At 31.1% G+C, this 17150-nt stretch overlaps 1 protein-coding gene across 1 annotated transcript in view; it reads left to right on the top strand.

Annotated features, from left to right (window-relative positions):
- The window catches only part of LOC140441706 (protein turtle-like), a 518457-nt gene that overhangs the window by 214956 nt on the left and 286351 nt on the right, over positions 1-17150 (top strand). Inside the window, exon 3 of the mRNA XM_072532588.1 lies at positions 28-138. Coding sequence (XP_072388689.1) covers positions 28-138 — 111 coding nt within the window. The remainder of the gene's footprint in view (positions 1-27; positions 139-17150) is intronic.

Here is a 17150-nt window from a genome sequence, read left to right as displayed (position 1 = left end):
TGTATTAATTCCGAATATTTTTTTCAGTACCTCCACAGAAGATGACGATCATGGACGAATCGGGCTCAGTGCTCACTACGTTCGTGGGCCCCTTCGCCGAAGGGGCCTCTTTTGTGCTCCGCTGCGATGTTTCTGGAGGTAAGAGTTTAATTGACAAGGCAAATTGAGATTTTTATTGGCTTTTTGTTCGGACTTACGTCTTTCGATGGGTCCTTTGAATTCGAGAAAGAAGCGCTTCTTTGGGGAAAACAGATTTTATATAAAATTCTTCTTTAATATTAGGGAATGGCACAAGTTTTTGTTAAAAATTTTTATGAAAAGACCTTTTCCAGACCAATATATTTAACTGTACAAGAGAATTTATAGAAAGTATATAATTTTTCAGTTTTATATTTTAAGAAATAATTAGTACAACGTATCTTCTGCTTCTTCTTTATCATAATTATTTTTAAAGTAAAATGTTCTCCGTTTACGGATATTTTTGTGTAATGGATTAGGTATATCTATTTTTAGTTATATAAGGGTATGAAAATAAATCAGTAAAGTATATTAAAACTTAGTATAATAGAGCTAAACCTTAATTTTAATCCAAATTATGTTTGTTTAATTTTTTGGTTTCCACTTTGAAGATTGTTTTCTATTTTGAGAAAGATTTCTAAATCTTACTAAAATAATGAATCACATACATATTTGAACAAAAAGGGATTAGGCGAAAATTTAGAATGCCGGTTTTATGCCAGTTTTGACAGTTTTGCTTGTATAATATTATATAATAATATAATATGCTTGTATATACACCGTATACAATAATAATAAGAAAAAACTTTACACTGTCAATCATAAAGCTCTATGTGTTTAATAAGTTCCTAAGAAATTTAAACTTTTATTCAAATTAGATTAGATGCTATTGAACTTTATATGCATGGTAGAAAAGTATAATTTTCGTATAACAATCAACATAACTCAAAAACGGTTTACAGTAGGTATAGACAAGGATAAATAAAAAGAATTCAGAATAACGTGAGTATTTTTAAAATTAAAAAATATTCAAGGTGTCCCACTAGAAAACGAAGTTAGTAGCAAATAGAAAAAAAAAATTCATTAAGCAGTGGATAAATTTCTGTAAGAAATTTATCCAAGTGTAGCTACGTCACTGGTAGCAAACAATTTTTAATTTCGTAAAATCTACAGAGGTAACTTTCTCCTTTCTCCTAGCAAATTTTAAAAAAATCGGTGATATAAATCTTTCAAAAGATGTTCTTACCCACCGACAACTTATATTCTGAGTAAAACAAAATAAACAAAGAAATCGGAAAAGACATACGTCAACCTAACATGAGAGAGGTGACAAGGGTGATAGAGAAAAATAGAAGTCTGAAAGTTCTAAGACACAACATGTCCATAGGAAAAAAGAACATACATAAGTTAAGAAATAAACACAACGACATTGTGACTAATAAGGAAGAAATGGTGAAAACAGTGGAAGACTTCTACAGACAACTCTATGAAATAAGTGAATCCAATGAAAGACGCCCCTTACCAAAGATAGAGAATCAAGGCTCAGAATTAATGCCGAACATAACTGTTGACGAAATTAAAAATGCACTTCGAGTGATGAAGAACAATAAATCCCCAGGTGAAGACAGGGTAATGACCGAAAGCCTAAAACTAGGAGGAAATAAGCTCTTACTGACACTTGCTAAACTGTTCAATAAATGTCTGTGCGAAGCGATAACACCGACGCAGTGGAACAACGCGGAAATCATCTTACTTCATAAGAAGGGAGATATCAGCGACCTTAGAAACTACTGCCCCATTAGCTTGTTGTCACAAGTATATAAGCTATTTACAAGAGTTATTACCAACAGGCTAGAAAGTAAGTTGGATTTCTATCAGCCAAGAGAGCAAGCAAGTTTTAGAGCAGGATATGGCACGAATGATCATTTACAAGTAATTAAGAACTTAATAGAAAAGAGTGTTGAATATAACAAGCCATTAGTCATGATATTTGTTGACTACGAAAAAGCTTTCGACACAATAAGTCATCAAAAGATGTTAAAAGCCTTAACAGAGTGCCGTATAGATCATCGCAATATAAACATGATAAAATACATCTATCAAAATGGGACAGCAAGTGTGAAACTGGGAGATAAAAAGACCAACGTATTTAAAATAAAACGGGGAGTGCGACAGGGAGACACAATTTCGCCAAAATTGTTTACAACATTATTAGAGCATATGTTTAAGAACGCAAATCTAGTGAAAAAGGAATTAATGCCAATGGAGAAATGCTTAGTCATTTGAGGTTTGATGACGATATTGTCCTTTTTGCTGACAGAATCGATGATGCAGTATCGCAACTGGAGAAATTATACCTAGCCTCACTACAAGTAGGATTAAAAATCAACCACACAAAAACACAAATCATGACAAATCTTGTGTTAAGCGAAAAGATTTCAGTAAATGGCATGCATATTGAAGAAACCACCTCATATAAGTACTTAGGACATGAGATACGCATAGGAAGAGATAATCAAACGTGCGAACTAAGCCGCCGAATAGGACTCACTTGGGTGGCATTCGGCAAGCTAAGCTATGTTCTTAAATCAGAACTGCCTATGTGTCTTAAAAGAAAAGTCTTTAATCAGTGCGTGTTGCCAGTACTTACATATGGTGCAGAGACATTAACACTAACCAAGAAAGTAAGAAATAAAATTTGTAATACCCAAAGAACCATGGAACGATCGATGTTAGGCATTTCTCGTAGGGATCGGATCACGAACAAGGAAATAAGACGGAGAACAGGAGTGACAGATGCCATAAAAAGAATTATGACCCTTAAGTGGAACTGGGCGGGGCACATAGCTAGAATGTCGGATAGCAGATGGACACAGCGAATAATACAGTGGAGACCGAGACAAGAAGCACATCGAAGTAGAGGTCGTCCACCAACAAGATGGTCTGATGACATAAAACGGATCGACAAAAATTGGATGCAAACAGCACAAAATAGAAATACATGGAAAAGACTGAGGGAGACCTATATCCAGCAGTGGATAGATCCGAGTTAAATGATGATCATGATGATTTTCATCTCTGTTGTTTCTAGTAGTCGTCTCGTTTTAGATGTGTCAGGTCTTGTCTAGACCGTGTATGTTAATATAGGTCTAATTTCTGCTTTATAGATTCTTGTTTTTGTGTTGTGTCTTAGGTTTTTGTTCTTCCAGATTGTGTCATTAAAAGATCCCGCTGCTTTACTTGCTTTTAAGCTTTGTTGTCGTACTTCTTCTTCAACATATCCGTAACTAGTTATATCTATTCCCAGATATCTAAACCTTGCTTCCTGCTTTTTTATTTTCCCATCAATTTCGATTTTACATCGTAGTGGGTATTTAGATGTTGTCATACATTTGGTTTTTTCTGCTGATATTGTGTTTATCATATTGTATTTATTGGCTGTTGTATTGAAGATGTGTGTTAATCTTTGGAGTTCGTCTTCTGTTTCAGCGATTAATGCGGCGTCGTCTGCATGACATAATATTTGGATTTCTTTGTTTCCCATTCTGTAGCCATGACCCTTACGTACTGCTTGTATTATTTCATCCATTATTATAGTAAAGAGAAGTGGGCTTAACGAGTCGCCCTGCCGGACTCCGCTTTGTACTGTACTGGTATACACTGTATTAGTTTTCTATTTACCTTTGCCTGTATTCTATTATGGAAGTAGATGTTTTCGATGGTTTGTATAATATTAATTGGCATGTTTCTTTTATACAGTAGTAGGTGCAAGACGTCGTCCTAATTACCTTATTTAGTACACTCTAAATTGTTGTAAGATTGTCATTCTAATTTCGCACCTTCAGAACTATAGAGCATTAACTGCAAATAATATCTTTCTGAGATAATGGGAATTTAAAAATATTTTAACACTAAAAAATTTTTTATTCTTAAGATATTAAATGTTAAACCAAAATTTTTGGAAATAAAAATAATCAATTTTAAGGGGCTTTAATCCCAAATAATACGTATTAAAAAAATGTTTGATTTTTGGTAGATTTTACAAATAATTCCTTATAGCTCTGAACTGAAATAATAAAATTGCACATAATCAAATCAATGGTAACTTTATTACAGACAAAAAAAACAGTATGTAATAAAAATTACAAGCTACACAGAAAATGAAAACGTATCATCAGACAATACAATAATATATTATACATACTTATATCGCAAGTATCATTAATATTATGGTGAATCATTTCCAACTACTAAATTATTAAAAAAATCATGGTATTGGGGTTTAATTGCATTTGTTTCGCATAAAGATATGAGATCTCTCTTTTTAACTGCAGTGATACCTGGTGCAGTATCATATGCTGTCTTTAGTTCTAAGTTTTCTAGTTCAGTAAACTGAACCCTTAATCGGCGACGCAGGTTTATTGTTTTGAAGGGTCCTTCAAAACTAGTCTTTACTTTGAAGGAAAATGGCCTGTTCTTTTCTACCTCCAAAACTTTAATATCATTCCATGTGATTTTGTTTCCGTCTTCATCAATGTTGAAATTGTTGCCAATCATTGAACATAAGTGTTTAAGGTCATAAAATCCATCAGTGCACATTTCATTTATTTTGAATGGTGGTCCATTTTTCTTAGCTGACTGGATAACGGTCACCCATTGGGCTGGTACATAAATAGGACCTCCTTTAAGAACTCGCTTTCGTTGTTTTTCAATGAGGGAATGTATGTTATCTTCCTCGTTCTGGGAATGTCCAGTAATCAGAAATTTATGTGTTATTTTAGGTATATTAAATGTATGCACTGCGTATACGTATAAGGCGAGTATAAACTTATTTTTGTTCTGTCCGGAACAATTATCTGAACAGAACACCACGTTGGTGCCGTTTCCTATGTCCTGCAGGTATTGAAAAAGGCATGTTCCAATTTCATTGGGACCACGATGAGCAATGCCCTCATACCAAATAAAACAATGTCCCAGTCCTTTTCCGATATCGAAAATTGTGAAATTGAATGTAGAAAGTCGTCGCTTATAATAAAAGCTTGATATTTCACCACACGGAGTAGGCAACACAGCTTGTAAATCGAAGCATGCTGTTATGCATTCTTCAGATTTTGCTAATGCGGCGTCTTTGGTCTTTTCCTTTCTACTTAATTCAACTTCGTGACGATGTTTCTCAAATTTAGATCTGAGAACTTCTTTGTCGCTTCCATTTTTGTATGACTCACAAAGTGAGTCTATAAGTAACAGTAGAGTCTACAAAGTAAATATATCTCTAAAGATGTGGTAATTTCCATACTCACTTTCTTGTGCGATTGATTGAGAAACATAGTCTCTGTGAAGGTCTGCTAACGTTTTTTCGCCACTTATAAATATTCTGCTTGTCTGATTTCTTAAGTAATGCGATTCAACTTTTGGAATTTCAGTGAAATAAGTTCGGATCCTTTGCTTGATTTCGTGCCCTACTTGCTTATGATTTTGGTGAAAGCCTCTTTGGTCTTTCTGTATGAAATTATCCTGTGTTTTTAACTGAATGTTTCTGATAAATTTATCACTTATGCTGAGAGTTGACATAAAAAATGTTTTGCATACTCTGTACTTGTTATCTTTAATCTCAAACTCATATTCATAGTTTGGTGCTCTTGGACGATTTCCTACATTCACTCTATGGTATTTAATGTTAGTTTTTTTCATGCATTTTAAAACAAAATTTCTTTGCAACATGAGGTCTCCAAATCTCCAATATTTTGTAAACAGCTGGATTCTCTGTCCATCTGTTATTTTCTTGCATTTAAATTTACATTTATTTTCATTGCACCTATTTTTCATACCTCTAGCAGGAACTTGAACATTTTTGGCATTAGTATAAGCCTGTCCTAAATTTCTTTGTGTCTTCCTCAAATTTTTCTTCCATTTTTCTGGCTGGCGCTTCCTTTTCCTTGTATTTTTTTTCTCCTCTTCATCCATTGCATTGACTGACATATTATGTTCTGCATTTAAATCTTCATTCACTACGCTTGCTCCAACTTGTTTTTATCAACATTTTTTTCGATGATGGCATCTTCTTCGGTAATATTTTCACCGCTTGATTCATGCGGCAGTACCGGCCACCATGTTGGATCATCAATGCTGTCATCGCTGAATGCTGATAATAGTGAAGATTCAGCCTATAAAATAAAATAATTGTAAAAAGCGAATATTACTGTGGTTAGTACTGGCAACATAGGTACTAATAATGATGAATGACTTAGGTATTTACAATTGTTTGATGATCACTGCCAGTTCGATGGTCTTGATCTAGGTTCACACCACTACAGCCAGCAAAACTACTGGTGATCTGAAATAAAACAAAAAGTTTAATATCCCGTAACTACAAATAAAATTAATTGTAAACATCATATCATGGCACTAGTTTTAATAATTTAATTTTAATTAGATATTATTCCCATTTAGTAGCACAGGCTTCTCGCAATCATTGGGGCAGATGATCGATTATGAAATTATGCTTCTACAACAATAATCAACTGGAGTAAAAAAACTAATATAGAGAAGCCATCAATCCAGTTATTTAAGTAGGAACAAATATTGAATTCTAATAAAAAAGAATGCGCTACGAACATACCTCAGAGGCTATTTTTGCTTGGAACAGCTCTTCTCCACGACTTGCAGCTTTGTCAGTTAACATTGTTGATGGATTTCCATTCTTCCACGTATCTCTCTCTGAGATTATTTCTATAGGACTATCTTCTCGGCCAACTCTTTCAAACTCTGAAATTTCTGTTTGAATTTCATTTTCTCTTGAGAATAAAGTCCCTTCTTCTAGCAAGGGTGGTAACTGAATTAAAATTTACACTAATTAATTATCAATTTAAACTACCTATATAACTGTGCATTCATTGAAACTTGACATACTTAATTATTTAAATTTATGTTGCTAAATACCCAAATAATAAATAAATAAATAAAAAACATTCAGTATTAGTCGTTCCTAGGAAGGCCACCCATCAGAGAAACAGTAAGTAATTATAGGTTATAATATTGGTAATAATAATCATACTTACACGTTCAGTACACTTATTTCGGAGATCTTCTAAAAATTGCAGTCTTCTAGCACACATTTTTCATCAATATCAAACTTTTGCTACAGATTACTCAAAAATAAAAGCTACACCAAACGAAATCAAGATGTAAATGAATAACGAAGGCACAACAACAGATTAGTCGGTACTAACGTACTTTACTGAAAGGCAAAACACGCCTTTATTGACAGCTCTTGATTGATGCATGTCTAACAGTGTTGCCAACTTTACAAACTGTAGGGAATTATGTGCAAATAATGCCTTATAGTTTTAACTACGTGAAAATAGTTTAAGTAAAATAAAGAATTATTTGCAAATAATCCTTTACAGTTCCCAATTATTTGTTTTTAATTAACTAATGACATACAGCATTTAGGGGTATAGAGTGCAAGTATTACCTAATGCCTTATAGCCCCAAAAAGAGAATTTTTTTTTAATAATTCCTCAGTCAACTCAGTTTAGGATTTTTTAGCAGTTAATGCCCTATAGTTCTCAAGGTGCGATTTGTGGAATAAATCTTTCGGTTATATCTATCAAGCAGTTCACTCTTCAAACCCCTTTATTTCAATTTTAATAATTCAGTTACCTTTAGTTATCGAGATATTTCTAATTGACCGTTTATCTGCCACACTATACGCTAAGAAGATTTTGCTTAATTTCAGGTAAACCTAGTAATTAAGTCTGTACGTTTAAATTTTTTGACTCATCTTGTTTCGTTGACTACTTCAAAAAATCGTTTGGCAAACACATTCACGATATCTTATATTATATCTACTTATAACTTCTTTCACTGATGGGATTGCTGTATCTTTCTAAATTCGGTATATTTCTCTAAATTAGGTACATATTACGGGGCATTTAGTATCATTCTTAATGACTCGTTTTGAAATCTTTCGAATATTTCTATATTGCTATTGGAGGTGACTCCCCAGAACTGAATTTCGTATGTCCAAATTGGTTTCGGAATAGCTTAGTAGATTAGCAGTTTTTTTTGGGCAGATAACTTTGAGGTTACGTTGCAGGTGCTACGTAACGTCATCAGCTTTAGGTTATTTAACAACGTCAGCTTGTTCCAGATGGCCTTTAAATCCAATTGGCTTGTTTCATGGACGTATAAACACAGATGGACTCAGTTATTATATAAAATAATAATTTATTACTTATATTAATATATTTAATTGTAATTAAAACATCAAATGTGCACATAGTGTGCATATTATTTAATAATAGCGTATAACAGATATCAACCAATTATTTTATATGTAGAAGCACTGAAACCTATTTATTAATGGCAACGGTGTTTACATTTCTCTGTCTTATGGCTCTACGTCAAACTTCAAATGCTATTCCATGTCATGTCCATGTTTGTTTACTTTTTACCCAAGATGAGGAAAAGTTGTTTTTCGATATTTTGGCTGTATTTTAAGTGATATTTGTAAATATTGAAATAAACAATTTATAATAATGGTGCTACAGTTTTGCATTTGCAAAAAAAACGAAATATTTACATTCCAATGTCTCATTTAATTTGTAAGTACTGTTTGTTTACATTATTTAAGATGAGGAACTGAGGAAGCCTGTGTGTTTACATTTTAAAATATGTCTTTCATAGGCGTACCATTAGGTTTATTCATATTAATTAATGTATTGAACAAGATATTAGTTCATGAAATTAGTATAGACATTTTTAAATTGTAAGTAGACATCATCTGATTAAAAAGATCTGTTTAGTAGCTTTTTAATTTAATATTTCTCATGAATTAACAATAAATTAGTGAAATGAATAAAACTCATTTAGTTTTCTATGTAGGTTTCCAAATAATATTGATTAATGATAAAACTTACTCTAAACTTCAACAGAGAAAACAGTATAAAAAAACCTTTCAAAAGCATCCTTTTTGGTTATTTAAACTTGTAAGGAAGCTGAAAAATATTTCAGGTTTTTAATAAAACCCTAAATATCAACAACAGACTAGTTAAAATCCTTATGAATATTTTGATTAATAAAACCATACAAAATGTCCCAAAATCAATCTATGAGCATTTTGGTGACCATATGTATGATGAAGATGCAATCGATGGTCACTCTATGCAACTTTTAAAATTGGTTCTTGAGAAATATTTTAAAATTGGAATTCATCATGAAACGAGGACTACTTTAGATGCTAAGACCGTGCGCATAAGAAGCGTTCTTACTAAGACTGTTTTATTTCGCAATCAATAAAAATTTATTTCTATACCAATGTCTTCTATTATGTCTATTTACCATTTTTACTTTAATATTTCTGTTCGGTAAATAGCTTTCCAATAATTTATACATTTTCACGCCTACTTTTTAATAAGTAGGTATATTTGCAAATAATTTTATGTCAAATGCCAGCTTTGGAATGATCAATAGATATTTTTGTAGCAGAAACCCTTACTACGAGGAATCTATTCATATTGTATTAAAACAAATTTGTCACAATTTTAAAAAATATTTTTTAATACAATTATCAATAAATATAGGTATGTACTTAAATTTGACAAATGTATATTTTTTAATTGTTTTTTTTTATCGTAGGATTATTTGATACCTATTAAAAAATTAACTTGAGCTCAACTATATTTTATTGTATTAATTTTAAAGCAAATAAAATTGTATTTTATTTTTTCTATAAAAACGTGTTTTTATACATTATTACTACTTCCAATTATTAACGTCTAAATAATTATCCCCGCGAGTAACAATTCAAGCACGCTTATGCTCATCGAGGAAGTATCACAGTCTATCGATACCCGTTTTACTCCCCTTTACCCCCTTGTCCAGCAATATCGAAGCTTCAAAACAGTGTGAGTTTAAGGTATCTTATTGCTGGGTCCATCTATGTTTATACGTCCATGGCTTGTTTAGTGTTTCTCTGCGGAGAGAAAATGTGATGTATGTTGATTTAGTTGCTTTAATATGCCGCTTGGATAACCACTTTTTAATTTCATTCAGACTGATTTGTAACTGCCTTAATGCCTTTTTGCATCCTTATTTGAGGTAAGAACAGCTGTATTATCTGCGAAAGTAGCCACTGTCATCATCAAAGTTATGGTAATATCATTCTTGTAAATCATATTCCCACGACCAAACAAAATTTGGTTCAAACGCTGAGCCTAATAAGTTATAAGTTAATAATTCTATTTTTATCCGTAGAAGCTTTTGATTGTATTAATAATTTTAAATTAAACAGAGTATATCATTAGTTCGATTGAATATTAATCTTTTACTGTGCTTTAAGGACTCATATTTTAACATAAAAACAAATTTTAATATATAAAGGATATTATCCTACCTACAAAGAATTTATTCTTGATTTAATTCAGCGTCTTTGGGCAAGTCCCGCAAGGAATTTTCTAATGTCTTCTTGAAATTTATAGCCCACGGTTTCCTTCCTTCAAGGAATTTGATTTTAAATAAAAATCTGTTCACATTTATAAATTTCGACGTCGTTTTCCTAATAAATCTTTTGAATGGGCATCTCCATTCACAAAAATTATACCGAACATATTAAAAGAAAAAGTTTATAATATATACTTGACATTAGACATGCTCTTTCTTGGATTTTTCGTGCCATTATTAAGTCGTAAATAAGGGTTTATTTGAATATTCGAAAAATTTAATTTTATATGCTGGAAAAATTGTCCAAGGACGGTCCTCTGAGTTATATCGGTAGTAAAACCTTAAAATATTAAAAACTTCACGGTACACATTTTCTCTTCTAGGGTGTTCTGTCTAAAGGTAAAATACATTTTTTATTAAACTTGCTTCTATTACAAGACATCTAAACAGTCTCAGCCTAAATATTTGAGTAGATACTAGAAAAAAACTGATAGGGCTGTCAATTGAAAGTAACTAAGCTAATGCCTATATGAAAAAATAAAAAATTAATACCATCACACCAATGAAGGTTCATAAAACAACGTTAAACAGTACATCATGTACGTAGAGCTGTAGAAAAAATCAATGAAGACTGAAAATAATATTCCTGAACATTTGATAAAGTTAGGCATAAAGATCCCTTAGATAAACTAAAACAACATTTTTATAATAAATTACTATATAATCAACAAGTCCAATATCATTAACAGACATTTTCAGGTAAAGTATGAGAATGAATACACAACAAATATACAACAAATTCTCGCGGGGTGCATTAAAGAAGCGTCCTAGGACCTATTTTATACATTATATTTTTTGCTGACCTACCGACAGATACAAATATTATCACAGCTGCACTTGATGGTAATACGGCAATACTATCATCAAAATAACTTAACTAAAAAATATAACAATGAATGACAAAATTGAGATTCAAAATAACATTTTCACATAATAACATAAAACATACTTAAACTTATATATGTTTATATATATATATATATATATATATATATATATATATATATATATATATATATAAACCACGAGATTAGGAAGACGATAAAGCAGGCAAAAGAAAAATACTTTGAAGAGCAATGCAAAGAGATCAAAGACCTTCAAAATAAATATGATCTGTTTAACCTACACAAGAAAGTCAAAGAACTGGCAGGACTAAGAAAACAAAATCCCACTTGTGCAATTCTGGATAAACACATTACTGCTATAACACATACGGACGAGAAAGTACAAAGATGGGCAGAATATATCGACGAATTGTTCGATGATGAAAGAGGAGATCTGGAGCAGATAGAACTTACGTCAGAAGAAAATAGGTCCATATATTACAAAAGAAGGAATATTACACGCAATAAAAACAATGAAGAATGGGAAAAGCCCTGGACCTGATATGCTTCCTACAGAAATCCTAAAAATTCTAGATGAGAAGCACATTGATGTTTTAGTGACACTCTTGAACCAAATTTATAGTGCAGGCGTATTACCCAAAGAGTGGTTAACATCTATTTTTATTTGTCTCCCTAAAAAGAAAAACGCAAGAGAAAGCAGCGATTACCGCACCATTAGCTTAATGTCTCATATGCTAAAGTTACTACTTAAAGTCATCCATAATCGAATATATCACAAACTGGACATAGACGTTAATAATACACAATTTGGTTTTCGCAAAGGCCTAGGAACACGTGAAGCTCTTTTTTCACTTAATATACTAATACAAAGATGCCTGGACGTCAATCAAGATATATACGCATGTTTTATTGACTATAATAAAGCATTCGATAAAGTACGACATAAACAATTAATTAATGTCCTGAAATCAAAGAAGATTGACTACAACGACCTCAGGATCATATCAAATTTATACTATAAACAGCGGGCAAAAGTACGTGTTAAGACAGCGCAAAAGTACAGCTGTTAGAAGAAATTGAAATTAGATGTGGAGTAAGACAGGGATGCGTATTGTCGCCAATTCTTTTTAATGCCTACTCCCAAGAGGTCCTGAAAAAAGCTCTTGAGGGTGAAACAGCTGGAATAAAGGTAAATGGAGTTCCCATTAACAACATTGGATATGCGGACGACACTGTGATCTTGGCCGGAAACATTGAAGATCTTCTGAGACTGGTGACCAGAATAGCAGAGTATGGTCTAACAATGAATGTTAAGAAGACGAAATTTATGAGAATATCGAATACTCAAAGAAATAACGAGAATCTTCTAATAAACGTAACCAACGTCGAACAAGTGGACAAATATGCATACCTGGGAACAATGATTAACTCCACAAATGATTACAATCAGGAGATCAAAATAAGAATAGAAAAGGCTACAGCAAATTTCAACAAAATGAGAAGAGTGCTATGTACCAGGGATTTAAAACTGGAACTAAGAGTTAGGTTGGCGAGGTGCTATGTTTTTTCGACTTTATTTTATGGAATGGAATCTTGGACCTTGAATGCGACATCAATGAAAAAACTGGAATCATTTGAGCTGTGGGTGTACAGAAGAATTTTGAAAATATCATGGACAGAACACGTCACAAACAAAGAGGTTCTGGGAAGGATGAACAAAGAAATTTTAGAAAGAAAATTTTAAATACAATAAAAACAAGAAAATTAGAATATCTCGGACATATTACACGTGGAGAGAAATACACCTTGCTCCAACTGATTATGCAGGGAAAGATCCAAGGAAAGAGAAGCATAGGGAGGCGTAGAATGTCATGGCTGCGCAACCTGAGAGAGTGGTACGGATGTACATCGAATAAACTTTTCAGAGCAGCCGCGGAGATGGCACTTGAAGAAGATATATATATATATATATATATATATATATATATATATATATATATATATATATAATATATATATATATATATATATATATATATATATATATATATATATATGTATATATATATATATATATATATATATATATATTGTCGTGGTATTCAAAATTGAAGAGAGATATTAAATGTACGATGAAATCAATATTTCAGAGATTATAGAAAGTAAAAATACTTAGAACTGCCTGAAATTAACCAAAGGTAATCTTAGTCATAAATAATCTTTTGTATAAATATAACAAGTGGATAGTGCGGGTACAATGAATAGAAGTTAACGATGGTTTCTTCCCATAAGCCATAAAGTGTTCCGTAATCCGGGTTTGCGCCATGAACAGGACAATAAAAATAGTTAATAAGTAAATGGTTTTTGCGGAATCTGTAAATACCCAGTAGAAATTAAGTGTCTTTGTAGAAATAATATGAATTAGGAAAGTTTGTAGGTATTTCTGATTTTATGTGGGGAGTGGTATGCAAATTTCTGATTGGCCGAGAATTGGGAAAGTGGTGAGATGGGTGTGTATAATAAGAGGTTGGATGGATGGATAGATGAGATGAGAGAGGTAGTTTGTTCCAGTTTCTTAAAGTGAATCGTTGGTTCTCGAGGTGGTCTCCAGTGGTAGTAAGTGATAAAGAATAAGTTGTGAGTTCGTGAAATAATTGTGTCCGACGGTAGTTGATCTGTTACAAATTTGTACGTAAACTTTCCCTACTTGTATTCTACGTATCGCTGTTTATTTCCGAAGGAGAGATTAAGTTTGGCGAGAGGAAAAGAGGCTGGCATCATTGGAAAGGTACGTGCATTCGAAGGAGAGCATTGAAGACACTAAATTGCAATATCTTGTTTAATACTACAAATTACATAGGAGGCTGCTGACAACTGATAGTTAATTTTGCATAGAACGAGGAATTGGACAAATCAAGGCAGAGGAAGCATTTCAACGGGAGAAACATTCATAATATATTCAATTTGAGAATTTTGGGTCAAATAATATTATATCATATTAGTAACGTGTGAATAAGTTGTCGATAGTCGAAAGAGATCAAATTTGTTCTGAGAGGGGACACGGAGCTGTGGAGAGAGTTGGATAATTCATACAAATTTTTCTTGGTACAATCGATATACCAAAATTGCATTAGGAAGGACACTGAATATCACTTAATTTGTTTATATAGAATAATAAGCTGGATTTTAGATTGTAATTGTATTATATTATCCATGCATTATTCAAGTTTCACGTACGTAGAACGAATTTTGTTTGATAAAAATTGTATGCTAATAATTTTTGGAGGTATTTTAATCAGTTTATTTTATTACATTATCTTCATATCATATTATGTTGTTTTATTTCGTTATTCTTTGGACCTAACCCATCAGCTGTAAAGTATAGATATTGAAGCACGAAAATTAAAATTCTTGATATCACACATATATATATATATATATATATATATATATATATATATATATATATATATATATATATATATATATATATAAATCTCGTGTAACGATATTTGTCCAAGCTAATATTCAAAAATCACTGAACCGATTGCAATAAAATTGTATGAAACTGTATTTGTTTTTTCAACTTAGGAGAGGATAATTTTGATCTCGGTGAATGACCCTTTTTTTTTTTAATTGTAAATTCAAAATGTTTTATACGATTTTATTTCTACAGTTTTAGTTCAATTGATCGATTTGTTAAACGTCATTGTATGATATTTTATAACTACATAAAATATCATGAATTGACGTTTAACAAACGTTCTTTTATGTTTTTATAACATTTTTTTATAATAAATCAAGAACGACTGAATCTGTTTGGCTTATTTTGGTTTTGAAATAATTATTTAAAGTCCTACGAAGTTCTAATAAGTGAGAAAGTATGGTGAAAATATAAAGAGAATAGTAGAAACAACGGTTTTATTTTCTCATAAAAACAGTTACATTATACCAATATACAAAATATTTTATTTTTTATTAATATTTAAGACTCTTCCTCTACTACAGTGGTAGTTCATTTAAACATACAGTGATATTTAACAAACCTCATGTCTATTTACTTTTTTTGTTTCGCATAAACTCGAAAAAATATAATTAAGTTATAAGAAAAATAGTAAAAGCAGTTTCATTTTCCCATATACACAGTTATAGTATACTGATCTAAGTATAACATATACCATCAGATATTAACTTTTACTAGTTGTACATAAAGTGTTTAAAAAAAATGTGTTTTTTGCTCGAGTGTAAAATATTTTTATTTTTGACAAAATTATGTGTGATTAGAATTAAAAATAATATTAAAATGTTCAACATTGTTTATTTACAATAAACTTTTTTTTTCTTTCATCTTTATATCCTCCTAATGGATGAATAGTACAACTAATCACTGACATCTTAAATAATGCTTATAATTTAAACAACAATATTTACATTAAAGATTCATTTGATTATAGTTCTTTCATTATTAATTTCCAATTACCACAAAATTATGTTTTAGTTAGTATTGATGTATAACATCTCTTTTTACCAATTTACCTTTAGATTTAATCATAAGTAGTATTTAAAAACATTGAAATAAGATTTCGCAACATACTAATATTGACTTATGCATTTTAAAACACTTATCAACTTGTAATAGTTTTATATTTAATGGTGTCTTCTATAATCAAATTTTTGGTAGTCCTATGGGATCTAGTCTTTCACCCATTCTAAGTAGCTATATCATGGATAATGTTATCAGTAATTGTATCAACAATTGCACGATTTTCATTTCATTAAGACATGTAGATGATTTAGTTTTGGCACTTCCTAAACACAAAATTCATCAAACAGTTTACATTTTCAACAATCATAATCAACATATACAGTTTACAGTTGAAGAAGAGGTAGATTATTCTCTACCATTCTTTGACATGAGAATTGTAAGAACTACAGATAATGTTTTGAAAACCAGATGGTTCAGAAAACATATATGTAGTATTAGATTTATAGGCTATTACTCACATCATCAAAACTAGATGAAAATGAACCTTATAACAGGATTAAAAAAACGTGTTTTTAGGCTCTCTCATCCAGATTATCTACAAGAAGATCTTCAATTGTTGAAAAATATTTTAATTGAGAACTCTTATCCTCCAGATATGCTACATAGGATGCTTTTTTCTAATATTGTTAATATAAATAACTTCACACCATTTTCTGCTAAATCTCAGAACATTGTATCCAACAATCATAACATCTATTATCATTCACTATCTTTTGTATCATCATTAACACCTAAATTAGTACAAACACAATATAAAAATAGCAACAAAGAACATCAAAACTATTTCATCTTTATATTCCAAAACTAAGTATCCTGTGGACAAATTAGATAAAACAAATGTAGTTTACAGCATTCGATGTACTCAGTGTAAAGCTGTGTATGTTGGTGAGACCGGAAGAAATCTGTCAAATCGTATTATTTCTCACAAAAGTGATTGTAGAATTAAAAAACCATCTTGTGCTTTAGCAGACATGTAATCGACGAAGAGCATATTATGGATTTTGATAACATTAAAATTTTTTGTAAAGAAGGTAATAAATTCAAAAGGACTTTTTTAGAAATGGTTTGTATTAGCAGAAGTGATAATAATTAAAACAAAAGATCAGAAATTCAAAATCTTAGCAAAATTAATAATTATATTATTTCTCTATAGTTTATTTATCAATCAGTAAAATATCACATTTTATTTTATTTTCTAGGCATCTATCAATGATAAATAAATCTTCTTCTTTATTATT

Source organism: Diabrotica undecimpunctata, chromosome 5 (assembly GCF_040954645.1).
Source record: "Diabrotica undecimpunctata isolate CICGRU chromosome 5, icDiaUnde3, whole genome shotgun sequence".
In the NCBI taxonomy this organism is placed as follows: domain Eukaryota; kingdom Metazoa; phylum Arthropoda; class Insecta; order Coleoptera; family Chrysomelidae; genus Diabrotica; species Diabrotica undecimpunctata.
The sequence above is the reverse complement of the archived record's forward strand: the minus strand, read 5'-3'. Positions and strand labels throughout refer to the sequence as shown.